Source organism: Hylobates moloch, unplaced genomic scaffold (genome assembly GCF_009828535.3).
Source record: "Hylobates moloch isolate HMO894 unplaced genomic scaffold, HMol_V3 SCAFFOLD_3, whole genome shotgun sequence".
NCBI lineage: Eukaryota > Metazoa > Chordata > Mammalia > Primates > Hylobatidae > Hylobates > Hylobates moloch.
In genome coordinates this window covers 98,789,215-98,817,168 of record NW_026652278.1, presented here as the reverse complement: position 1 = coordinate 98,817,168, position 27,954 = coordinate 98,789,215, and the positions used below count along the sequence as shown (strand labels likewise).

General features: G+C 38.6%; 1 protein-coding gene and 2 non-coding genes across 19 annotated transcripts in view; 1 reads left to right on the top strand and 2 right to left on the bottom strand.

Annotated features, from left to right (window-relative positions):
- ABI1 (abl interactor 1) overlaps positions 1–27,954 on the bottom strand; it is a 119,645-nt gene that overhangs the window by 17,584 nt on the left and 74,107 nt on the right. For 6 of the 17 annotated variants that reach the window (XM_032144746.2, XM_032144799.2, XM_032144753.2 and 3 more), the window contains exons 3-7: positions 13,642–13,818; positions 7,374–7,388; positions 6,545–6,645; positions 5,152–5,292; positions 1,514–1,614 (exon numbers count right to left, since the gene is read on the bottom strand). In XM_032144746.2, the coding sequence (XP_032000637.1) occupies positions 1,514–1,614; positions 5,152–5,292; positions 6,545–6,645; positions 7,374–7,388; positions 13,642–13,818 (535 nt within the window). Of the gene's footprint in view, positions 1–171; positions 253–1,513; positions 1,615–5,151; positions 5,293–6,544; positions 6,646–7,373; positions 7,389–13,641; positions 13,819–27,954 lie in introns of all 17 variants that reach the window. The other 11 variants (XM_032144719.2, XM_032144763.2, XM_032144729.2 and 8 more) reach the window with 3 other exon arrangements.
- Positions 25,792–25,932, top strand: LOC116466189 (small nucleolar RNA SNORA57). Its single transcript, XR_004247428.1, has one exon. It is a non-coding gene; the product is annotated as a small nucleolar RNA SNORA57 (small nucleolar RNA).
- Positions 27,320–27,426, bottom strand: LOC116466101 (U6 spliceosomal RNA). The gene has a single exon (XR_004247358.1). It is a non-coding gene; the product is annotated as a U6 spliceosomal RNA (small nuclear RNA).

Genomic DNA, 27,954 nt, shown 5'->3' with positions numbered 1-27,954 from the left:
AAGTGCAGAAGCCTTTCACCAGAAGTTAGTGATATTAGATTTAATACTTTAATCTTTGTATTATCACCTGCAACCTAATAACTATAAAAGCTAGCACTCTACTAGCACAGAGGAGTTGATTATGAATTATGTAAAGTGAGTTCAATGGCTCCAATGGCTATGCAGTCTCACCTATCACAGTGCTCACTGGGAGAAGTGGTGCCAGAGGTGGTGCTGGTGGAGCTCCAGAAGGAGGAGGGACAGAAATGTTTTCTAATAAAATAGTTTATAATTCAAGTCAGAGTACAAGAAAAGAAAACTCAACATTTCGAAACAGCAAGAAAGTACAATGTTTCGGAAAGAAAAAGAAAAAAGATACCCACAGGTAAAGCATGCTCAAACGACTATGAATTTTGTAGGTAAAGAGGCTACTGAGTTTATACCTGCCTTAACTATTAAATATGCCTATGTTTATAAGTGGCTTTTCCTCCCTTTTCAAAAATATGCTTGAAAAGCTAAGAATTTTTTTCCTAACATTTTTCATTATCATACTTTAAAAATATACATTTTTAACAATATAAAAAGTCTCCATTTCATTTACTAAAAATCAAGGGGCTAATTTAATGCTCTCCCAGGATTTCTTAAATTTTCATACTTTCTAAAAGTAAAATAACTTTCCTATCTTAATCTTATTTTACATTTATTGCATTTTACTGAAATATATATTGAATATCATAGATAAATGTAGCAAAGTCACAAAATAAGCAAACATCAGAGTAGATACTGGCCTGCAAAGCAACATTAAAACTCTTAGAAACATAATTCACCTTTATAGACACTGATTCTCCAGCTGGAGTATCGTACAATACTGGTTTGCTCTTGAAATAATAAATGTCATTCTTGACTAGTATGTGAGGCAAATACAGTCAGCCCTCCATATCCATGGGTTCCTCATCCCTGGATTCAATCAACCATAGATCAAAAATATTTCGGGGAAAAAAATGGATGGCTACATCTGTACTGAACATGTGCAGACTTATTTTTCTTGTCACTATTCCCTAAACAATACAGTATAACTATTTCAGTAGCACTTATATTGTATTAGGTATTACAAGTAATCTAGAGATGATTTAAAGAATATGAGAGGATGTGTGTAGGTTATATGCAAATACTACACCAGTTTATAGAAAGGACTTGAGCATCCATGCATTTTGGTATCCGCAGGGGACCTTGGAACCAATCCCCCATGGACACTGAGAAATGAATATATTTCTAAAGCAAAATGGCCAACAAAAAGTCACTTAACAAAACTACTTAATATGCAGTATACATAAAGAGAAACAGCTGGTGAAATCCTAAAGACTTTGTGAAAAGCAATCTAAAAATATTGTTAACTTTATTATCAGCCTTTATTCTAGCAACAATCACAAATTTAATTAATAATTTTACTCAATATGACTAATTTATTTCAGCCTTCCACAATAAAGCTCATAAATATTATCATGTATTAAACATAGATTAATAAATAACACACCTGGTCCAATAGTGGGTGGCGAAGGTGTAGGCACAGCAATGGGAATGCCAATACTACTGCTACCACTGTTTTCTCGACTTCCACTTCCTCCACTACTTCCACTGAAAAGAAAAAAAAAAATTGTGAAAAACCAATTCTAGAGACATATTTAAAAAAAAAACTGTAATCACCCAAGGCCACTAAATACTCCTTTTATGTTGTATAGTCCTCCCTCAGTATCCTTGGAGGATTGGTTTCAAGAACCCCCTTGGATACCAAAACCCATGGATGTTCAAGTCCTGCAGTTGGCCCTACAGAACCAGATATGAAACATTGGTCTTCAGTATCCACAGGTTCTGCATCCCATGAATACTGTATTTTCAACCCGAGACTGCCTTACTCTGGGGATGCAGAACCTGAGGAATGGGGGAAGGGAAGGAGGGAGGGAGGAAGGGAAAGGAGGGAGGGAGGAAGGGAGAGTGAGAGGGAGGGAGGAAGGGAGATTGAGAGGGAGGGTGGAAGGGAATGGGACGGTTGGTGGGTGGGGGTGTGTGTGTAACAAGAAATTTTTAAGTTATTCATCACAAATATTAATCCTAATATTTGAAATGGTTTCCTCTACTTCTCAACCTATCTGGAACCAATATATGATAACACAGTACTTAATACCATCTCTGTTGAAATATTTATCACCAACAAGATCTTACAGTATGAATCAACAATTGTTTATTCAAAACCTGCTATGAAGAGCAGTGAACAATGCAGTCATGAACCACACCATCTGAAGTTCATAATGGGAAAACTGACATGAAAAGGTAATGTAATAGATACAACAAAAGAGAAAGTACAAATGATGTGGAAGTAAATTAAAAGGGTAATCCATTCTAGTCTAAAATTAATATGAAAACTTCCTCTCATCTCAAAGAAAGGTGATAACACAGGGAAATTTTCTGGAAAATAAGCATAATGACAAAGAAAGACAATAGCGAAGTTTCAGTGTGGACATTCTGGAGTAGTTGCTACTGATAAACTCTAACCAGCTCCTCGCTATTCTACTTCCTGTGGATTTACTGTCCTGTTAGCTCTAGGACCTGGCTCTCTCTAGTTGTTTCTAGTAAGGTATAAGATCTTGTGCCATCCAGTTGTTTATAGTAATGTGTGTACATGTGTAAAAACATATATTTGTGCACATGTAGCCTTAGGCTCCATATTATGTTTTAAAATCTACATCATTTGCTCAATAAGCCCAGAAACTCAAAAGGCAAAGATTTGCAATGCCTGGATAAGATTTTTATTTTCTTCTGCAATATGATCATTCTGTTATTAAATTATCATATGTTAATGGAAGAAAAAGAAAAAAGCCATTTATATAACAGACATAGCTTAGATGTGAAGACCTCCCTAACTCCCTCAAGCCAGGTGATCAATACTTAGCTTCGTGCCATCACTGCATCACAGACATATGAGTATTTATGCTCTTATTATGCTCCTCTTCAATTACTGTCTTTTTTCCAACAAGGAGTTGGCAAATTATGGCCTGTGGGCTAAAATTGGTCCATTGCCCGATTTTTACTACCTGTGAGTTAAGAATGTTTTTTACATTTTTTAATAGTTAAAAAAATCAAAAGAGGAATAATATTTTGTAACACATTAAAATTATATGAAATTAGAATGTCAGTGCTATAAATGAAGTTTTACTGGAACACAGCCACATTCATTTACATATTGTCAATGGCTGCTTTTGTGCTACAATGACAGATCTGAGTAATTGCATCAGAAACCATATGGCCCACGAATCCTAAAATATTGACAATCTGGCCCTTTATAGAAAAAGTTTGCTGATCCCTGTTCTAACAGAATGAGCTCTTGAAAAAAGAACTATGCCTTATTGACAAATGCCTAATATCTAATGAAACAACACTTAATAACTGCTTGTTGAATATGATTAAACTATGCTTCCACTATAGAGAAAAACTATACTTTGATCCAAGAGTTCAATAACAACAAAGAGAACAATTTTGTTCCTCAAATAACTTGATCTGATACAGTAACTGCAGATACCAACTTAACAATTTGTTTACTAACAGCAGCAATAGTAATAAATACCACTTACCTAGCATCTCACATCTTGATATACCCTATTTAGTGGAATTCCCATAAATCATTTTGATAAGTTATCTCTCATTTACCAACCTAAGAGTGAAGGCAAAAGAGAGGTTCCCTGGCCACGTTATTGAGAGAAAACTGAAGAATAAAACAAATTTGGTTATATAATAAATTTATCTGGTTTTATAAAGCACTCAAAAATTGAAGTGGCTATATTTTGGGGGAAGAAGGTCAAGGCGGTAACTGGGAAGGAGCATGAGGGGTTTCTGGGTTGCTGGTAATGTTCCATTTTCTGATCTGGGTGATGGTTATATGAGTGTGTGTCCATTCATCAAGCTGTATACTTAATAAAGTGGATACTTTTCTGAATGCTTGTTATGCTCTGTAAATAAATTTTTAAAAACCCACCGGGTAATTGATTTTTAGGACATTTAAAAATAATAAATACAAGGCTGGGAGCAGTGGATCACGCCTGTAATCCCAACACTTTGGGAAGCCGAGGTGGGTGGATCACCTGAGGTCAGGAGTTAGAGACCAGCCTGGGCAACATGGTGAAACCTCATCTCTACTAAAATACAAAAATTAGCCAGGCGTGGTGGTGTGCACCTGTAATCCCAGCTACTCTGGAGGCTGAGGCAGGAGAATTGCTTAAGCCTGGGTGGTAGAAGTTGCAGTGAGCCGAGATCGCGTCACTGCACTCCAGCCTGGGTGACAGAGCTAGACTCCATCTCCAAAAAGATAATAATAATAATAATAATAATAATAATAATAATAATAATAATATTATAACATATTCTAGTATACTGATTCTCTTAAAAAAAGTCTCCCTCAGATTTAAGCTTAATCTTCTTTCCTTCAATCTCTGAAAGTTTAAATCACGTTGTATAATTCCTATGATATTTAATCTTTTCTCCAAAACTATTTGAGTGGTTTGCCTTGAATTTTCTTAAAAGAGCATTTTAAAACATTCTTAAGGCCGGGCGCAGTGGCTCACACCTGTAATCCCAGCACTTTGGGAGGCCGAGGCAGGAGGATCACCTGAGGTTGGGAGTTCGAAACCAGCCTGACCAACATGCAGAAACCCCGTCTCAACTCAAAATTAGCCAGGTGTGGTGGCTCAGGCCTGTAATCCAAGCTACTTGGAAGGCTGAGGCAGGAGAATCGCTTGAACCTGGGAGGCAGAGGTTGCAGTAAACTGAGATCGCACCACTGCACTCCAGCCTGGGCAACAAGAGCAAAACTCCATCACAAAAAAAAAAAAGAAAAAAATTCTTTAGTCTTAACCCGTAGAGTCTGATACAGTCTGTACCTCTATCAAAAGGAGGAAATACAAACAATCCATTAATAGTATAAATAGATGTTTTAAAAAGTTTAAAAAAAAGAAGTTATAACACAAACTTACAGGGACATATATAATATTATTCCCCCAACTTTTACATTTTATATTAGCATTAGAGTGGCACCTCACCTTTACTCAGCACCTCCATAGGAGTTTGTCACCAGTCAGTTACACCCACTTTAGAGATGTTCAGATACTCAACCTAAAGGCTTACCTGTGTGTCCTTGGTCTCTGATTTAAAGATGCTGTCCTGCCTGGACTATGCTGACTTCCAAGCCTAGCAGGACTGGTCATATAGTCATTAGGAACTGTTGGGGGTTTAACAGGTTCCAGGGTTTTATAAGGAGTATTCCGTCTAAAGAAGCATAGTGGAGAAAGGAATAATGAATAAAAAAGATAAAACTGTATTTTTCCCAAAAATATGTGAGTCTCCCTTTGTGACCATGTATACCAGGATTTAAAAATATATATGAAAAAGTTTGTAATTTTAAAAAATATTCTTCACTGGGATATATGAATTTTGTTACTTTAACATGAAAACTAAAATGTGTTACCTTTTCCTAGGAAAAACATAGGATAAGGGTAATTTAAAGTCCTAACCTTATTTCTAAAAATTATGGTTATAATTTTTTAAATGCTCAGTAATAGCAAACTTTAAAATGTACATTATTCTCAGTCCAGTCACCCACAAGCCACTGTTCTTTAAACAGGAAGCTAAATTTATTTACATAGGAAGCTGCAATTTATTCCCACCTCAATATGGCAATAAATGGAGACGTACATTCTAATCATTAATTTCTCAATAAATGATTTCGACTATTCTGTTTAATAACTTCATTTTTTTTTTCAGGGGCAGAGGGTTTAATGAATAAAAGTGAAAACTAAGACCTTCTTAAAAGAAGACTGATTGTTGAACAACCCCTCCACCAAAAAATAAGAAATTCAATATAATATTTCCAGTGTTAAGAAAAACAACCTTAAAGAAATGTAATGCTTTGGCAAGTATTCACTATATTTAGTACACTGAGAACTAGGAAGGAAGAAGCCACTGTTTTCTTTTCTACTTGCCCAACTGGCCTTCCCATGGAGCTAGTCTAGTATGAAGAGGCCTGAGATTACCAGCAGAAGCATAGTTACAAGTAAAGTGCATACTTTCCTAAAGTAAAGAGTCCCTAAGTCTCAGACACCAATAGGGGAAACAGAAGAGCTATGGACTAAGCCATACTACACAAAAGGAGACCACTAGTCAAAGTCCTACAATACAGATACTGTAAACACATGCAAAGGCACCATTTGGAATACTCTAATCATTCCATTTAAAACAAACAAGTCAGATTTATATTTTTTAAAAATTAGATGACAAAAAATAAATAATGCCATTTATACATATATAAAAACTTTCCTGGTACAGATTATAGAGAATATTACAAAGCTGGCAGATTCATTTGGGATTCTGTTCAGGAAAATAGGAATTAAAATGAATTTGTAAAAGGTAGCGTCACAGAGCGGATACTGTAGCATGGATCCCATACACTTAAACTTAAGTCACAGAAACATCTTTTCCTTTAGCATATGAATTCTTTTGCAAAATGCAGTTGAATTCTTACCCCAGTGTTCCCCGGCCTGACATGGGAGGACTTGGCGGTTTCTGAGTAGGAGGATTTGTTCTCGACAGTGTGCCAGTTCTTGCAGGCTGGTTATTTCCATGCTAAAACGTAGAAAGAAATGCTTTTATTTTTGTATCAAATTGTTCTCCTGGTGTTTTAACACCATGTATTATTTTTTTTTAATATCAGAATGTGAATTAAGGATTCCCAGACAGTTTGAATAAAGACTTTGGTACTACAGTTTAAAAAGTCAAGGAACCACTTGCACTTGGTTTTCCTATTATTTTGTGCCATTCATATCACATTGTAGCCAAATACAGGTGAGATGACTGGATTTAATATCTTATTTTATTGTTAAACATGTTAACTGAGATCAAACTTATCTGCATTCAAACACCGGGTTTCCTAAAATTTTTGAAATGTGTGCATGAACATAAACTACAGATCTTACTTGTCAATTTGCTCAAATACCCATCTGAAAAATCATCTTCATCCTAACAATTCAGTAACAAAGTCACATATGATGTCTGGGAAACCTCCTAATTGTAAGTCAATGAAAGCAAGGCAACTATCGAAAAATGAGCAAAGCAATAAATGTTAGCAAAATTAATGTTCCTATATAAACATAGATGTCAATATATCTTTGATATATTAACACAGCCAAGCTAAATGTTGCTTATTTGAACTGAACTTGAGTATATTTAATCTACATAAATCCTACAGGGAAAAGCAGACAGACATAAGAATAGTTTTCAAATTTTAGTGGCTCTGCGGCCTCTATCAATACAGAGGAAATACTGTGGATCAAATGATAAGTAATGGCTCTTACCTTGGCTTTTAGCCACTTTACGTTGGCAAAAAAAGGAGGGGGGAAAAAGTAGACATTAATGCTAGGTAAGTTATATCTGATAGGACAGGTTTACATTTACAGTTATTCAATTCATGTTAATAAGCTTTTTTCCAGCCATGTTTCAAATACTTTGCAAAGAAAAAGATATCCATATGTACTGGGGAAATACTCGTGTGTTTCATGTATTTTTCAAAAGAATTATATTCATAAGGAAACCATCACTTAATTATTCCAATCTCACGCAGGCTCAATGATTTTTTAAGTCAGTATTTTGTCCTATGGAACTAATCCAACTGAATAACAGATGATTTAAAAAATACGCTCATTTAAATACAAACACCATAACACATTAGAAGTGAAGCTATTTTAACATATCGGTGCACGAGACCTAACACTTTACTGGATAATGAACGTCCAAGTAGGAGTATTCATTACTTCAATGGTAGTATAGTTTAAAAAGTGATAAACTGCAAACATTAAAATTCAAAACCACAGATTGCTTTCAAAAATGAAAAAAGGACCTAGTATCTCAATGTTTAAAAACAAACTCATCATGCACAGTGATAGCTTAGCCAGATTCTAACTAAGAAATAAACAAACAGGGTCTGGAAAACTCTCATTCCTAGCTTCTGAACCCCAATACTGAGCAGGCCAACACTAATAGGAAGTTCTAAATAGCTTTAGTTCTAAGTTTTCATCTGAGCCAGTTAAGTCAAAATTCAAAGTTGAAGAAAAGTTGTTTTGATCCTAAAGGCTACTTCTATTAAAGCTGACTCGCCTACACAACATGAAACAATGTGTAGTCTTAAAGCATCACTACTTGTACAATGTCACTAAAAAAAATCTTCAGGTTTTAGAGTCTAATTTTTTATAGATTTAGGGGCTTCAAGATTTTTTTTTTTTAAATAACATCTGACATTCTCAACAAGTAACTACCATTTTTCAGGTGGCCACAAGGCAGTATCAAAGGAAATCATCCAAAGGAGAGATCTGGTGTCTCTTGGATACATTCTCATTTATAGAAACTGTGCCAGAAATTTGGTACACTTCAATGTTTGTTTAAAATGATACTGCTTACTTCTATCTGGAAATAACATCTGGTACCCTACCTAACCATGACATTTCACATCTAGAGAATAAAATTTGAGTAACATTATTAGGATCCTTGAAGATAAAATATACTAATGTATACTTCGGTATCTGTATTATGATATATACTATACATGTATAGTATATACTTACATACCAATGTATATCTTATAATGTATATACATAATACACTAAATACTATCCTAAAATAACCAAGAAAATATTCTAAATACGCCCACATATCTTCATTTGTCATTTCAAGTGGATAAGAAACAAAAAAATTAGCATTCAACTATAAGTTGGTCCCAAATGGAAAGAATAAAAGAAGAATTAGATTGGGAATGAAAATTCTACTTGAACTCTGTGCTACTATGCAATGGTGTAAGCTTTAACCTCTTATGAAGTTCAGCCTCCTCTATTAAGTGTTATTATACATACAGATGTGTCAATGTTGGCAAGTGTTAGTAGGAAATAACCTCTACATCTTACACCTCAAAATACTAATATTTTTGTTAGAAATCTATAAAATGTTTTATTTAAATATCCCCAAAACATATCCAAAATGAAACTTTTTTATTTCCTTAAGATCTCATTTCAGGCTAGGCACGGTGGCTCACGCCTATAACTCCCAGCACTTCGGGAGGCCAAGGCAGGTGGACTGCTTGAGCCCAAGAGTTTGAGACCAGCCTGGGCAACACGGCAAAACCTCTTCTCTTGAAAAAAAATTAAAAATTAGCCAGGCATAGTGGCACACACCTGCAGTCCCAGCTACTTGGATGGCTGACGAGGGAGGATCACTTGAGCCTAGAAGGTTGTGAGCTGTGATTGAGCTATTGCACTTCAGTGAGACTCTGTCTCTTTTAAAAAAAAAAAAAACTCACTTTGTTTCCTTAACATTTACCTTTATGGATGAGTAATTTTACCATTTGCCTGGAATCTATTTGAAATTCCCTTTGATTCCTCCCTATCTTCTAAGTACATCATAGTTTTGTATGTCATAGGCACTAAATGTCTAATGCTAATTCTTTTTTTTTTTTTTTTTTTTCTGGCTCTGTTGCCCAGGATGGAGTGCAGTGGCGCAATCTTGGCTCACTGCAACCTCTGCCTCCCAGGTTCAAGCGATTCTCCTGCCTCAGCCTCCCAAGTAGCTGGGATTAAAACTGCGTGCCGCCACGCTTGGCTAAATTTTATATTTTTAGGAGATGGGGTTTTGCCATGTTGGCCAGGCTGGTCTCGAACTCCTGGCCTCAAGTGATCCCCCCACCTGAGCCTACCAAAGTGCCAAGATTACAGACATGAGCCACTGCACCCAGCCAAGGCCAATTCTTTCTTTGAAATGATTCTTAACTCACTCCTCTGCTTTATAAAATTAAAATTTTTTAAAAAATCATTCCTATGTAAATATTATAAAGCTTTAGTTTCTACACTGTTTAAAAAAAATTAATCAGAAAGCCATTAGGCTGAGACGGCTCCAGCATTCTGGGTTCCTACTTAGGCAAACCAAAACACAACTGAGAGAAATTTAATCGGAAACCTCCAACTAACCTCTAACTAGGAACTTTACTAATCAGAAACCACAATTAACTTCTTTTTTTTTTTTTTTGAGATGGAGTCTCGCTCTGTCGCCCAGGCTGAAGTGCAGTGGCGCAATCTCGGCTCACTGCAAGCTCCGCCTCCCGGGTTCACGCCATTCTCCTGCCTCAGCCTCTCCGAGTAGCTGGGACTACAGGCGCCCGCCACCACGCCCGGCTAATTTTTTGTATTTTTAGTAGAGACGGGGTTTCACCGTGGTCTCGATCTCCTGACCTCGTGATCCGCCCACCTCGGCCTCCCAAAGTGCTGGGATTACAAGCGTGAGCCACCGCGCCCGGCCTGAAACCACAATTAACTTCTAACCAATCAAATATTTTGCTTGTCTTGCTTTCTTGAACTTCCCCCTGCTTCATGTCTCCTGTGGTCTGAAGCTGCCCGATTCATGAATCACTGTAAACTCAAACTCCAAAAAAAGTAACATATCTAAGTTTATCTTTTAAGACCAATAATAAAATCTAACAACTCCTAGATCACATAATCTTTTGAAGCTTAAAAACAAGCACACAAAAACACAGTAATCCAGTCATCCCTTGGTATCAAGGAGGCTTGATTCCAGGACCCCCATGGATACCAAAATCCAAGGATGCTCAAATCCTTCATATAAACTGGTGTAGTATTTGCATATAACCAACACTACCCTCCAGTATACTTTACATCATCTCTAAATTACTTATAATACCTAATACAAAGTAAATGCTGTGTAAATTGTAGTTATATTGTATTTATTTGTATTATTTTTTATTCTTGTATTGTCCTTGTATTTTTTACTTTTTCTTTCTAGAATTTTTTTATCCAAGGTTGGCTGAATCCACAGATGCAAACCTAGAGATACAAAGAGCCAACTACATATGAAAAGTCCTTTGTAAATTATGATCCAGGCTGTTAATTATTACTAGTGTTCATCAAAATAAATGTAAATTTCTTTGCTAAGTATTCAAGACTTCTCTATTCTAGCTTCCTCTCAAACCTTGTGCTCACTTACAAAGATCATCTTCTTTTCATTCTCCTTTATGAATAGGTTCTAGTAGTTTCTCTTTGCTGGGATTCTCTTATACATATCTTATTATTATTCCCAAAAATCAAACCAGATTTACTTTGGGATATTTTGCATATTTTTAAATTCCTATTAAACTAACATGTACCGTTTATTTCATAGCATAAAATGCATTAACACAATAAATACTATTTAAATAAAACCCAGGTATATTTAAATACAAATACCAAAACACTAAAATTTACATCACAAAATAAGAAAATGCAATGGAATATTAATCTTGGAGTATGGTAATCGTAAGCATAAAGCCTAGTAGCGATAAGAAAAATATTAATATATTTAGATATAATTTTAAAAATTCTGTATGTATATTTCTTAAATACCAAAAAACATCAAAGTCAAAAGCCAAACAGCGATCTGAGTAAATATTTGCCAATATATGAGGGGCTACTCTCTTCAAACAGAAAACAAAGGACTCTTATAAGTCAGTAAGAAAAGAAATTTCTAAATAGAAAAGTGGGCGAAAGATACAAAAATAATTCGAAAGCTGTAAGCAGTGCCTCACTATCCTCAAAACACTAATTTTAAAATAAACTTTTCCTTCTAATAATTTTGGCCTGGCATGTGTTCATTAACTACTACCAAAATTTCTACCTTCACACACCTCGACAATGCTCTGGAAATATTTAAGCCAACAATGATCCTTTAGAGAGAACACAAAACTAAGAAAATAACGCAGCATTAAGACTACTGGGTAAAAGTAATTGTGTGTATGTGTGTATTTTTCAGTCACAGAAACAAACTATAGACAAATATGCCAAATAATCAGCTTCTAAAATATATTCTTCTCACAGACCATGCACCTTCATCCCTCGCCAAAAATATATTTTAAAATAGCCTGCACAACAATGTGAATGTACTTAATGTCACATAACTATACACCTAAAAAGAGTTAGTCATTTTATGTTATGTGTATCTCACCACAATAAAAAAATCTAAAAAAAAAAAAAAAACCCCCTACCCTTGTGTCTAATGTATCCATATTATGGCTAGAAAGCAGATTTCCAAAATTCACATTCATATACTTTCAGCATATATTATGCTGTTTACACCTCCCACTTACACATATATGATGAAATAGTTAAATTTTCTCACCCAAAACTTCCTCGCAAAATTTGGATTCATCTTTTACTCAGCTAAGTACTATGTTTTGAACTGTTAAACACAATTACTCGTTGAGGGATAAGGTAATGGAGGATATTCACTACTAAGACAATGACAGAAAAAATTTTTAATAAATGTGTATTGCTTTGGGAGGAAGAATAATCAAGGTGAGGCAAAATGGGGAGAAGTGAGTCTGTGTGTGTGTGTGTGTGTGTGTGCGCGCGCGCACGTATACAGGTATATATGTATACATACATGCATACATAAATATATCCTTTTTCTTTAAATCCCAAGGTGGATAGTAACACAAAAGACATTTTCCCCAGATTCTCAAAACTCCAACCCCAGAGATCAGTCTAGTTTAAAACACCTTGAATTAAAACTGAATTTCAGCTCTTCTACAATCCTAGCCACATCCCGGGATAAAAACCCAAGAAACAAACAAGCAGTCTCCTTTGCATTTGCAATGTGTTCCAATTTTACATACAATTTCCAGACATAAAAAGTGAAGAGGAGATTCCAATAGTCTCAGAGAGGAGTAGAATAAAGGTCAATGCTGTCAGCTATACTCCTCTCTCGACCGGGAACCCCAGAAAACACAGAATGTAACACATCTAGCAACAGCACCAGTCAGATCAATCAGCTAGGACAAGCTTCAAGATTCTAGCTGACTCCTTAAAAACTTATATTCTAAAGACCAGAATCCAAATCAAATAGTCCTCTTGGAAAGGAACTACCAAATTTCAAAGGAATAGTTTATCCTGAGCAGAGACAGCGAAAGAATTTAGGTCATTCCAAATGCTTGCAAAATGACCCATAAATACCAAAAAGCTGACACACTACAGGTATCCTTCAAGATCAGCTAATTTTCCATGCTTAGAAATGAACACAGGCAACACATAATATCTCTCCTGAAAATCTGTTAGGGGGTTTTCTTGGGGGGGAGAGTGGGGAGCGTTAAGATTACATACAATTTTCAGTTTTTAATAAGTTGCTGGCATTATATATACACATAGGTATACAAATATATATATATTTAGAAATGAAAGGATAAAAGTATTTATAAATTATTTTCTAAAGTAATTTTGAAAAGCATGTAGATTTTTATTTTTAAATGTTCAGTTGTGAAAGAAAGACATGGAATTCACAACACAAATGGGTAATATTTGTCTAGGATTTGTAGCTTAATAACCATTTCAAATTTTAATATCTTTTTAATATAGCCTATTGAACTGATAAAATTGCACCCCAACCTTAGTAAAATGCATATTAAATATTGTGTGAAAATTATAATGCTAGCTGCTAAAGAGAATCTATTAATTAAAATCATCTTTATCACAGTATTTCCTATCCAAAACATTTACTGGATATGCAAATTAGTTTGTTAACGTAATATAAAATGCTTACCTTGACACCATGGCCCACATCATCCAGAACTGTGTAATCGATAGGTTTCCGAATATACCTTACAGGGCGCTCCATATTCGCAGGTGCTATTATTTTGTGAGTTCTTGATGTATTCTTATTTGTTGTCAAAATACCAATCTCTCTTCGAGCCACTTTCTCTTTATGAATATCCACAGTCTATATTTTAATTTGAACAAAACAAGAAAATATTATTTGACATAATAATATGTTTGCTATCCATATACATTGGACCATATTTAGGATGGACCACAGGACTGTACACCACATGTCTATTTTCCAGTGAATACTATTAAATTATACTAGACTAAAAGCAGAGAATATTTAGTGGTGGTTTAAAGCACCAACTAATGTAATGGATTTGATTCTAAAACAATTCTCTGGAAAGCAGCTTTCTTTCCTAACAGTTTGGTATGTGGGCCAGGCATGGTGGCTCATGCCTGTAATATCAGCACTTTAGGGCAAGACAGGTGGATTGCTTGAGTTCAGGAGTTCAAGACCAGCCTGGGCAACATGGCAAAACTCTGTCTCTACAAAAAGTACAAAACAGCCAGGCATGGTGGCATGCGCCTGTGGTCCCAGCTACTGGGGACGTGAAGTGAGAGGATTGTTTCAACCGGGGAGGTCGAGGCTGCAGTGAGCTGTAATTGTGCCACTGCACTCCAGCCTGGGCAACAGAGGGAGACCTTGTCTCAAGAAAAAAAGAGAGAGATTTGGTATGTGTAGAAAGGGAAAGTTGTCCTGGTATGAGTAGCTGACACTTTATTTATTCAGTGTGATGCAGAAACTCACCACACACACCCCCAAAAAAGTAATTACAACACAGTGAGGCAAGTGCTATAATGACATATGCACAGTTCATTCAAAATTATTATAAAGGTGCTGAGAACAAGACAACTAACTAGGTTGAAAAGGGTTCATTTAATGGCTTTACAGAGTAGGTAGGTTTCAAAGGATAAACAGAAGTCAAGAGGTAGATATGAAAAATATTAAAGGCAGAGAGAATAACATCCTGCAGACAAAGGTTTAAGAGAGAAAAATGATAAGAGCAGATATAAACTGTCAGCAAGCAGCCCAGACACCTGTTTGGTAGAGCCTACGTAGGACTGGTCTACAAGGCTTTTTAAAAATATTTTTTAAATTTAATTGCCAACTTAAAACTGGATAGTAACCAGCACATGAGAAATAATTATACAACTGCTCAACAACTTAAAATCTGGCTTAATAAGGAACAGATGACAAATTTAAATTGAGTGACATGATCACCTCTGCATTTTAAGAAGATCCCACTAGCAGAGGTATTGAAGATAGAAAGAACAAGACTACAGAGAGTGAAACCAATTGGGGGCAATTGTGGCAGTCTAGGTGAGACGAGGCCAGGATATGAACTGAAGTAGGAAAAGGAAAAAAAAAAGGTACTCCTAGGGAAAAGAACAGCTCAGTGTTATGCTTGAATCAAATCTATTATGATTCTATCTTATTTCATCAGAACTTTTTAATTGAGAAAGAACTTCTAATCAAAAATGCTATCCCAATTCCAAACCAAGATAGATAGAGACACCTCTCCATGAGTATCTATCATTTCTGTACATCTTGTGAGAAGATGCACTAACTCCCTTTGTTCTGGATGTTTATAGAGTAAACAGCCTTAGAAAATATAGCAGCATCTCCTTAGAAAGCAAAGGCAGATTTGCTTACTGTCCAATATAATAAAAGTTAATGTAACCCTCCAGGAGAAAGGTTTTCTGCCCATTATAAAAGGTGTGATCCCCTAAGTTGAGAGTCCTTTTTCTCTAATGTACACAACTGTGTATGCAGGCATCACCTGGCTCTTTGCAGTACCCTATGGAAACTGGGGCTGTTTTCTAGCACAAATGCCGACACTCTGGCTACTACTATTGCCATGAGTAATGATGTCCTTTGTCTCATGACCCAGGAGTCTCACGTCTTCCAACAGAATCCATGAAATTGTGGTAGGCTAACTCATAACAAGGATAAATCTTAGGACCGTCACAATTTTCGATAGTTTTAGTAATGAAAATAGAATGCTGATGGGGACAAAGCTTTCTAGAAATGGAAGGAAAGACCAGTTAGTAGAAATTGAGAAAAGTCCACGAGAATCATTAACCAACATGTTGTCCAAATTGTATGGTCAACCAGGCAATGAATGATCCTCCACTTTAGTGCCTGTGAATGAGGCTGAAATGAAGAGGAAGTTTCAGGATAAGTACCAGGAAGTAGGCAGATTCAAAGACAACAGCCTGAATGATGCCCTGGTTATTGTCAACACTCCTGCGGATGGGAGGACTTCCTTATCAAGCTGACAATCAGCCTCAGCAGGTCTGATTCATGAAATCTTCCAGACTAAGATTTGTCTAGAAGAGGGAGACGGGGGCACATAAGGTTCTGTTTCTTTTGGACAACAGTTACAGAGACATGCATCTACACTGAGTTCGAAAGTAAGAAAATGTGCAACCATTGTAGGCAGAGCCAAACAAATCTTTAGAACTTTGGCTAGTTTGTTTGGAAGATGAGGCGCATGCAGTTATATTGCTCAGGCATGTAATGCTTGTTAAAGAAGAATGGCATTTTGCCGGCTATCTTAGTGCTCAGCTCCTACTGCAGTCTACCTTGTCAACATTAAATCCTTTCAAGATGACTGGAAACGGCCTCAGCATTTTCTGGTGGTATAACCTGTCCACTACAAGAAACCTTTGACATCTCAGGGAAACTTCCCTGAGACAAACTCCCTTGGACACCAACCAGTCTACAGACTCCTACTGTACTAGACTGGGGTTAAAATGCGCATCAAGGTGGTTCACTGAAGAATCAGAAACTAACACAAAGAATCCAGATAATTCTTGCTGTCAGTCCTGCAGTCTTAGAAAACTCCAGTAGCCCTAGTATTGAAATCGAGCAAGAATTTAAGAGATCTTATCTTGACATTATCTTAACAATGGAGCAGCAAAGAGCCTACATTAAGGTAGACTTCTAAAAAATGATACCATTGTGCAGATCAAGCCAGTCAGCCAAAGGGTACAAAACCCATTTCCCCCACCAGAAAGCAACAAAGCTATAGTTGTTCGATCAAGGTGTTCCCAAACAGAAATGGATACCGTCCATAACGATGACCTTTTGTGTGTGTGTAAGACAAGGTCTCACTCTGTCACCCAGGCTAGAGTGCAGTGGAACAATCATGGCTCTCTGCAGTCTTCAAATTCTTGCACTCAAGCAATCCTCTGACCTCAGCCTCCTGAGCAGCTGGGATAACAGGTGCATCCCACCATGCCAGGCTAATTTTTTAAATATAATATCTAGTAGAGACGAAGTCTCACGATGTTGCGCAGGCTGGTCTCGAACTCCTGGGCTCAAGCAATAATGATCTTGCACAGAATACAGGGTTTTGGTTGGACCAAAATTACTGCAGGTTTATTGGACTGATCGGCACACAGCTATAGCACCACTCAAAACTGAAAGTAAATGTCTCTTGTTCACTGTTGCAAAGCTACTCTCTCCCAGCCTCCCTCATCCCTCAACCTCAGCTGCTTTACGAAGAAAGACGATTAGGAGTGGGGCCAAGTTCTCCAAGTTCCCAAAGGACACTGAAGACCCCACACACACCTGGGTAGGCTACATAACTTTGGGGAGAGCACAGACTCAACATTTTATGGCTCTGTTGGATACAGGAGCCCAGGGCACCTTCATACCTATCCTGTGGAAGAATAAGTTACCAGCTTTCAACTGCTGAGGTCTGGGTAGGGTTCAAAGTAGGGAAGGGAAGCTACTGTGACCTTTTGGGTTGGGCTCTTTGGACCATTCAATGTACTACTGTTTGTGGCTTCCACTGCTGAGTGTATAGTAGTATTGATATTTTACATGCCTGAACTGTGAGTGCTCATAAGCTCCAGAGAGATTATGCTCACCACGAAGAGCCCACGTAGAAAGGGATTAGTAGGCTTGGGGCCCCACATTATGACCTGTTTGAGTACAAGTCTGTGCACAGCTGACTTTCCTGACTAGACCCTCTGGCAAGAGGAACAACCTCTTCTGGAGGAGACTCTTGGGTTTGGATTCAATGCCTCCCTGATGTAGCTACTAGGTATGCCTCTTTTGAAAAGATTCCCATTTAGGAATGAGTCAACTCAAATGCAATGACTAATAAGGTGGGAAAGGCCCAACAAGCCTCTCTCATCACATGGAACTGGTAATATTCAAGAATGCAGCCGGTCTGGCCCCTAGGGCATCTCAGCTTTACATGAAAAAGTAGCAGCTTCTCCCTTTGGGAACGTCTGATCTTACACTCTGCCACCTAAACCAAATCTGCTAGCTCACAGTGAGGCCCTTGATTCACAGAGGTTCCCTAAATGCCTGGGCCTGTTTCACTGATGATTCAACTAAGCTGAGACCCTGTGGTGCCTAGTGGGCTGTAAACTCCAGTGCCCATGATACAGAACTGAAAATGGGTGTGGTTGCTTTGTTCCATGGGCAAAACTCAAGGACATTCTCATAGATCTGGCCAATATTCCCCTTGAAAACCTTGTTATATTTTTACTATCAGGCTATTACCAACTGCCTAGCTATTTAGTCAGCCACTTGGAAAACTACAGAATGACATATTTAAGACTGTCCATAAACCATGGAGATCAATTGTAGTTGCTGATCAAACCATCTGGGTCACTAATATAGATGTTTACGGTAAGGGTCCGTTGTCTGATGAGACCAATTATAATCAAGCTACTGATCAAGCTGCACTGTTAAGACTGCTACCACTGCTGCTGGATCCATCATCATACCAGACACAGCAACACATCTATCATCACAGAGTGGATACAAAGTAAAAGACTCTATGTTCCTGATGCAGAGGCTGCCACCTCATCCTAGACTTGTGAGTCCTGGAAAAGGACTCATTTGTCTCATGGTCAGAGGAACCACATCACATGCTACTGGCAGATTTGTTGCATCAGATCTTTGAAAACCTTCTTCAGGCTATCAGTGGTGTCTAACTGTTGATGACACTTTTCCAGGGTCTGGTACTGCTATTCCAGTTCAATCAGCTGACTCCAGCCACACTACTGTGGTCCTTGACACTAATCTGTGTCCTATTTTTACTTTCCACATCATTTGCAATCTGACAATAGGTACGCTTTTTATCACAAATGTCACTCAACAATGTGCTGTTAGTCAAGGTATCTGACACTCTACCATCCACAAGCATCTTACATCGCTTAGTGCTGCAACAGCCTTATCAAATATCAACTCAAAAAACCTCAACAACAACAAAAAAAAACCCGACTCAAAAATGGGCAAAAGACTTGACTAGACATTTCTCCAAAGAAGACAGGCAAATAGAGGCCGGGCACGGTGGCTCACGCCTGTAATCTCAACACTTTGGGAGGCCGAGGTGGGCGGATCACGAGGTCAGGAGATGGAGACCATCCTGGCCAACATGGTGAAACCCCGTCTCTACCAAAAATACAAAAATTAGCTGGGCATAGTGGTATGTGCCTGTAGTCCCAGCTACTCGGGAGGCTGAGGGAGGAGAATGGCTTGAACCAGGGAGTCAGAGGCTGCAGTGAGCTGAGATTATCCCACTGCACTCCAGCCTGGCGACAGAGTGAGACTCTGTCTCAAAAAAAAAAAAAAAACAGACAGGCAAATGCCCAATAAGCACATGAAAACACACTCAATACCACTTATCATTAGGGCAATGCAAATCAAAACCACAACGTGACACAACCTCACATCCATAATGATGGTTACTATCAAAAAAATCAGGATGTGGAGAAACTGGAGCCCTTGTGTACTTGCAGTCACTGTGAAACATAGTATAGTGATTCCTCACAAAACTAAAAACAGAATTAGCATATAACCCAGCAATTCTAATTATAGGTATATACCCAAAAGAATTGAAAGCAGGGTCACCTAGCAGCTTTATTCACAACACTCAAAAGATGAAAGTAACCCAACAATCCATCAACAGATGAATGGATGCACAAAATGTGATATATACATACAATAGAATAGTATTTAGACTTAACAATGAAGGAACTTCTGACACATGCTACAATATGGATGAACCTTGAGGACATTATTGAGTGAAATACGCCAGTCACAAAAAGACAAATACTGTATGATTCCATTTATATGAGGTACTAGAGTAGTCAAATTCATAAAGACAGAAAATGGAGATAGTGGTTGCCTGGGGGAGGAAAGCTCAAAGGACACTTGTTTAATGGGTATACGGTTTAATTTCTACAAGATAAAAAGAGTCCTAGAGATTACTGGTTGCTCAACATTGTAACTATACTTAACATCACTGAACTGTACACTTAAAATGGTTAAGATGGTAATCATATATGTATTTTGCCACAATTTAAAAAAAAAATTTTAATCAACTCAAAAGATTTCTGAGTATACCTCTGTCACCTCCTCCTGGTCTACACAGGAGTACAGCAGTTTGGTCACTGAATGTGGCTGTCTCCAGGAAGAGAACATCTCCTGGCCACTTGGGATTCCACTCTGACCATTCCTAAGCATGACGCTTCTTTCTTTCCTCTAATGGAAATCCCAGGCTGGCTTGATTGGTCTACTCTCTGGGTGGCAACCCAGCCAAAAGGAGGTCTTTGGTATAAACTTAATTCAGGTTCAGCCACCTAGAATTGACGATCTGGATTTTCTTGCTGGATTTCTTTGGTCTTAAATAATAATGACCACTTAGTTAAGTATACTGCTTCCCCTAGAGTGGCTCATGTGGACAAAAGTAGGAGACATAAAAGGGTCTCTGTAAGTTTAATAAAAAGGCCCTTTGTCACTCTTGCACCTGGCCCTTACAGACAAAAGGTCTGGGTTTGAGTCAGAGATGACTGGAAAAAAGGTAAAGCTAGTTACTGGAACGGGACACACTGATTTTGTGGCAGTCAAAGGGGTACAACAACCCTGTCTGGCACCTGTGGGGAAAACACCTTAGATGTTGGGAAGGAAAAAGGAGGGACATTAGTGATCTGTCTTTTAGAATCATCCCTCACAAAGGACATTTCTCTGCAAATGTGCAAAACCTCAAATTTAACTGACTACTGGGTCTGCCCCTACCCTGCCACACAACTTTGATCACTACTCAATCATCATTCTCCTTAAATGTACAGTCTCTCGGAAGCAGCAGAGGATGGTCCAAGCTCCTGAATCTCCCACACGAAACACCTGTCCATAACTTCAGGAGTCATTTCAAGGGACAGATGAATACCATCGAGTTGGTGGCATAGATAATAAACAGGACAGATTGGACTGATTGCCTCCAGGCCGTCTCTCCAAAAACCAGTACTAGAGAAGTATTCATACTGAACTCGGAACCCCAAGGCTTACCAGCCATCAGGGAGGCCACACTGGAGAAACTATCAGCCTGGGCCGTCTGACTTAAAAGTAGGTCCGACATAACTGGGGAGGTGGGGGGAATGGGGGAGCGGGCAGGGAGAAGTAGGACAATATAAACAACACATTCTTTATAGGCACACAGTCCTTGGGAGTATTTCTTGTTTGGAAGTCGGGCATTGCCTCCCTTCAGAAAATGTGATGACTTGCACACCAAGGGAATAATCACTACAATGGGAGTCATCCAGTTAGAAAACTTTATTTGAAATTTGTTCCCGACTTTAGGTAAAGCAATCAATGACATCGCCTTGGGCCTAGAGGCATTCAGGACAGTCTAAAATCACTATCCAGGATTGTTACAGATAAAAGAATAGCCCTACGCTTCTCTTTGTAGACCAAGGCCAAATCTGTGCTCTATATTCTGCAGTAACTAGATTAATGCCTTGGGCCAAGAGTAAAGTCAGCACAGAAAAAAAGAGAAAGCCACTGGCTCTCTTAGGTAGACCCTAAAGGTTTATTGCATTTGTTCTGTTGGCTGGGTCTTGGACCCTGGGGAGCATAACTGAAGTCAATATTGCAGTCTGGCCTCATCCTGCTATCCTGTTTCCAGTAACTTTAATGAAATGTGTTATAAGAAAAACTGAATGGATCTGGTCCCACCCTCTGTCGGTAAGATTAATCAGAGTGACCAATGAAGTTGCAGAATCATGGGAAGGAAATCTTACCAGAAGCCAAGAAGGTATAGAAACGAAAGGTGAATACTGTTGGAAGGCAATTATACTTGAGTCTTTCGTGTTTCTGTACCTGTTCTGAGTAGAGGAACTGATTCCTTTTGTTCCATACCAACTTGTTACATATGTTTGTATTATATAAGGAATGGTCTTGAGGGATCAAGAAACAGTGTCTCCCTCAGGAGTAAAAGGCAGGTTTGTTTGCTGTCTAGTACAATAAAGATATCATCTCCAGCTGGGCGTGGTGGCTCACGCCTGTAATCCCAGCACTTTGGGAGGCCGAGAAGGGCAGATCACTTGAGGTCAGGAGTTCGAGACCAGCCTGGCCAACATGGTGAAATTCCGTCTCTACTAGAAACACAAAAATTAGCCGGGCACGGTGGCACACGCCTGTAGTCTCAGCTACTTGCGGGGGTGCTGAGGCATGAGAATCGCTTGAACCCAGGAGATGGAGGTTGCAGTGAACCAAGATCACGCCACTGCACTCCAGCCTGGGCGACAGAGTGAGACTCTGTCTGAAAAAAAAAAAAAAAAAAAAAAAATGTCATCTCCCTCCAGGGTGAAGGTCAGGTAGGCTTACAAGGCTTACTACCTATTATCAAAGTTTGGGTTCCCTAAACTGGTGGTCCCTCTCCTGTAACAGAGTGCCATGCATTACAGGAGACGCATCACCACATGCCATGACTTGGCCCCTTTCACCTTCCTCTATGGAGCAGTGGGCTTGGGAAACTGGCACAAATGCTAACACTCTGCCTCCAGTTATTCTCATCAGTAATAAAGTCCTATGTCTCTGGTCCAGAAGTCTTCTGTCTTCTACCAGCATCTAGGAAAGATGTTAGCTTGCATGGAGGGCAAAATCTGACTCTTCACAGTTCTTGAAAGAACTGTTTTTATAGTGAAACAATTCACATATTCTGACCTCCCCCATCCCCAAGTAATTCTGAGGAATATCTGATACAATCATTGATTCATTGATGTTACAAAAGGTAAAGAGCCCCATTTTTGTAGAATGCCTCTCTACACATTTTTTTTTTTTTTGACAGGGTCTTGCTCTGTTGCCCAGGCTAGAGTTCAGTGATATGATCTCGGCTCACTGTGCCCTCTGCCTCCCGGGTTCAAGTGATTCTCGTGTCTCATGACTCCTGAGTAGCTGGGACTACAGGCATGTGCCCCCACACCCGGCTTATTTTTGTATGTTTTGTAGAGACGGGGCTTCACCATGTTGGCCAGGCTGGTCTCAAACTCCTGACTGACCTCAAGTGATTTGCCCACCTCGGCCTCCTAAAGTGCTGGGATTACAGGCATAAGCCACCATGCCCCACCTCTCTACACATCTTTTAAACTCCTTCCTTTTCTAATAGGTCCAGCACTAGTAGAAATTTTAGCTCAATTCTGCTCAACACAGAATTAAGTTGAGGAATCCCTAACTCCGTAGAAGGGAAAATATTGAGATTTCATTGGGAGTTGGAAAAAATGGACCAGTATTTACCTAGGTTTGTTTCTACCTCTCCCAAACACTCATTCTCTGTCTCCTTTCTAAGGTCATGTTACAGACAGTGTCTCCAGGTTCACTTTCCTCTTTAAAACCCCTCGGCAAACTCATCCACATTCAGGCTTAAATTACCATATATACACACAAACTTTTCTTTATCTATTCAAGAATCCTCCTCTAAGCTATAGGTTCGTGTATAAAACTGACATTCTCTCAGATATTTCAATGGTACCTTAAAGTGAACATGTTCAAAATCAAACACACAGGCTACTCAATCCTATTTCAGTGCTCCTACTTCAATTCTCTATTAGTTTATGTAAGTCAGACATCTAGCATTTACTTCATGTTTAATTTTACTAAATCCTGTCACATTTACCTTTAAATACCAGAAATCTGTTTCTAACACTTTAATCCTACTCAATCTACTATCATCTCTCACCTTGGCTATTGCAACAGCCTTCTAATTGGTCCACTTGTACCCAACCTGGCCTTTTTCCAGTCTGCTCTCTATGGTGTAACCATGGAGATCTTTACAAAAGAAGTAAACTTGAGAAAACAAAATGAAAAATGTGTACATCTCACCTGTTTAAACCCTATTAAAAGAGCATCTCACATGGTCCCCAATCCTCAAGGGAAAAATTAATTCAAAATGTCTTGTTCTTTCCCTGTTTTTCTCAAACATCATGGAATCCACAACTCTCATCCTTAAAATCATCCTTTTTTCACCCTTCCTACTTCACTCACACACTGCAGAATTATTCAGGACACGATTTCAAATTACTTGAAAAATTCTACTCTGATCTACTCCCTCTCCATTCTCTCAATTCTGAATCATAAAAGTCCAAATACAACACGTCCAGCAAAGCACAACCCTCCATATGGCAGGGTGAGCAAATAAAGCGGCTAGGAAGAAGGGAACAGGTTTGGAACATTTGTATAACAACAGCATGCATATGTTCACCAAGCGAGAGTTAGCTTTTTCAGCGAGACTCATTCTTTCTCATGCTTGAATTTCCTTACTTTCACACATTTTTCTTCAACTTTACATAGCAAAAGCAGCAGTCTGACATTAAAAAACAATAAGCTTTCAGTCTTAATATATGAGAGTCAAAATCAGAGTAACTCCAGTTGAGAAGAACTAGATGGCCCAGGAGATTACCCTATAACAATCCTTAGACCCACTGGTTTAAAAAAAAAAAAAAAAAAAGCATGCAATCTTGAAATCAAAAAAGTATGTTTGAATACTAGCTCTTTTGCTTATCGGATATAACATTTTATGCAAGTCTTAATTAACTAAAATTTCATTTTGCTTATGATAAGGTTTGACTCTGTGTCCCCACCCAAATCTCATCTTGAATTGTACTCCCATAATTCCCACGTGTTGTGGGGGGGACCCAGTGGGAGCTAATTTTAATCACGAGGTCGGTTTCCCTCATACTGTTCTCGTGGTAGTGAATAAGTTCACGAGATCTGATGGTTTTATCAGGGGTTTCCACTTTTGCATCCTTCTCATTTTCTCTTGCTGCCGTCATGTAAGAAGTGCCTTTTGCCTCCCAGCATGATTCTTATGCCTCCCTAGCCATGTGGAACTGTAAACCCAGTTGAACCTCTTTTTCTTCCCAGTTTCAGGTATGTCTTTATAAGTAATGTGAGGCCGGGCGCGGTGGCTCACGCTTGTAATAATCCCAGCACTTTGGGAGGCCGAGGCGGGCGGATCACCAGGTCAGGAGATTGAGACCATAGTGAAACCCCGTCTCTACTAAAAATACAAAAAATTAGCCGGGCGTGGTGGCGGGCGCCTGTAGTCCCAGCTACTTGGAGAGGCTGAGGCAGGAGAATGCCGTGAACCCGGAAGGCGGAGCTTGCAGTAAGCCGAGATTGCGCCACTGCACTCCAGCCTGGGGGACAGAGCGAGACTCCGTCTCAAAAAAAAAAAGTACTAAAAAATAATAAATCTGAATCTTATTTATCAAACTACCCAATCTACAACTCTGCAATAAAGATAAAGCATTTCTAAAATATTAATATGAAAACATGAATGTATCACATTATGTATCTGAAATACGATGAATATGATTTAGGTTCAAATCTCCAGTTTTGCCACTGGCAATACAATTTTTAAGAACTCCTCAAAGCCAGTCTAATAAACATTAAGATACCAGCAGTTTGAGGCCAGGTGCGGTGGCTCACGCCTGTAATCCCAGCACTTTGGGAGGCCGAGGCGGGCGGATCACGAGGTCAGGACATTGAGACCATCCTGGCTAACACAGTGAAACCCCGTCTCTACTAAAAATACAAAAAATTAGCTAGGCGTGGTTGGCGGGCGCCTGTAGTCCCAGCTACTCAGGAGGCTGAGGCAGGAGAATGGCATGAACCCGGGAGGCAGAACTTTCAGTGAGCCGAGATCACGCCACTGCACTCCAGCCTGGGTGACAGAGCAAGACTCCGTCTGAAAAAATAAAAAAAGATACCAGCAGTTTGAAAACTCAACTGATTCCAAGGTAAACAAATGCTAAAATTCATCTGAAAAAAAAAAAAGTGGATCCTCATTTTCTTGGCAGGAACTTGTAGTCCTACTCCCTGTTATGTACAGAGGCAAAGGGAAGAGCTCTGGCCCCCTTGGCATGTCTTTGGTGCCATGCAGCTTCCCGTCTGCCAGTTCTATCCTCTAGCACCAGGACACCAGGGAAAAGGAAAAAGAAAAAAGTGGATCTTACAGGTAGGGGTATCAAAAGCACTAACTAGAGAAAAGATAAAAACCCAAAGACAAGTTCTCAATAAATGAAGACCACGCTTGATGCATCAGCACCTGAAGGAGAAGAGACAAAATCAAAATGGAATATACATGGAACAAATTTGGAAGTAACCAAAAAAATGAACATGTACAGGGGGAATCACCTTTTAAAGCATGAATACATACACACATTTGAATTACATATGCTTTATATAACTCAAAGCTCACAAAATTCAAGATGTATAACAAATGATGGTGTTTCCGTTTCCGGGCTAAACATCAAATGACAATAAAAGAAATTGTTTAATTACTCCCCTTTTCAGTTTTGAAATTATGCAGTGGTTCACAAAATTTTTAATGTGAAGGAAATCTTCACATTTTAAAAGGGATTTTCTGTATTTTATTAATAGTTTATGTTTTTATTTAACTTTTAAGTTCAGGGGTACATATGTAAGATGTGTTAGTTTGTTCCATAAGTAAACGTGTCATGGGTGTTTGTTGTACAGATTATTTCATCACCTAGGTATTAAGCCTAGTATCTATTAGGTTTTTCCTGGTCCTCTCCCTCTTCCACCCTTCACCCTCCAGTAGGTCCCAGTGTGCACTGTTCCCCTCTATGTGTCCATGTGTTCTCATCATTTAGCTCCTACATATAAGTGAGAACATGCAGTATTTGGTTTTCTGTTCCTGCATTACTTTGCTAAGGATAATGGCCTCCAGCTCCATCCATGTCCCTGCAAAAGATATGATCTCATTCTTTTTTGATGGCTGCATAGTATTCCATGGTGTATATGTACCACATTTTCTTTATCCAGTCTATCACTGATGGGACATTTAGATTGATTCCGTCTTTGGTATTGTGAATACTGCTACAGTGAACACACATGTGCATGTGTCTTTATAACAGAACGATTTATATTCTTTTGGGTATACATCTAGTAATGGGACTGCTGGGTCAAATGGTATTTCTGTCTCTAGGTCTTTGAGGATTCACCACACTGTCTTCCACAATGGTTGAACCAATTTACATTCCCACCAACAGTGTAAAAGCGTTCCTTTTTCTCCACAACCTCGCCAGCATCTGTTATTTTTTTTGACTTTTTAATAATAGCCATTCTGACTGGTATGAGATGGTATCTCATTGTGGTTTTTATTTGCATTTCTTTAATGGTCAGTGACGTTGAATTTTTTTTCATATGATTGTTGGCCACGCATGTATGTCTTCTGAGAAGTGTCTGTTCTCTGTTCAAGTCCTTTGCCCACTTTTTAATGGGGTTTTTTTTTCTTTTAAGTTTAAGTTCCTTATAGAAGCTGGATATTAGACTAGACCTTTGTCAGAAAAATGTGGAACACTTCATAAATTTGCATGTCATCCTTGCACAGGGGCCATGCTAATCCTCTCTGTATTGTTCCAATTTTAGTGTGCGTGCTGCAGAAGTGACCACTTATGTTGTATTTTTATCACATAAAATGAAATTGTACTGCAATGAGCTGGTAAAAATGACATAGTTATAGTTAGTCCAATACAAAGCAAACAAGGCCTCTGAATTTGGGTAATGCAAGAGGCATAATATAGAGCTAATACTGGCTGTGCTCAGTGACTCATACCTATAATCCCAACCCTTTGGGAGGCCAAGGAGGATGGATCATTTGAGTCCAGGAGTTCGAGACTAGCCTAGGCAACATGGTGAAACCCCATCTCTACAAAAAATGCAAAAAAATTTGCTGGGCATGGTGGCACACATTTGTAGTACCAGCTACTCAGGAGTCTGAGGTGGAAGGATCACCTGAGCCCAAGAGGTGAAGGCTGCAGTGAGCCACAATCACACCACTGCACTACAGCCTAGGTAAGAGTAAGACTCCATCTCAAAAAAAAAAAAAAAAAAAAAAGGAGCGAATATAATACAAGTGGAAAACTCTTTTGGCAGACTCAATATGACAAGCAAAAATCATATTAGGAGTTGTGAGAGAGA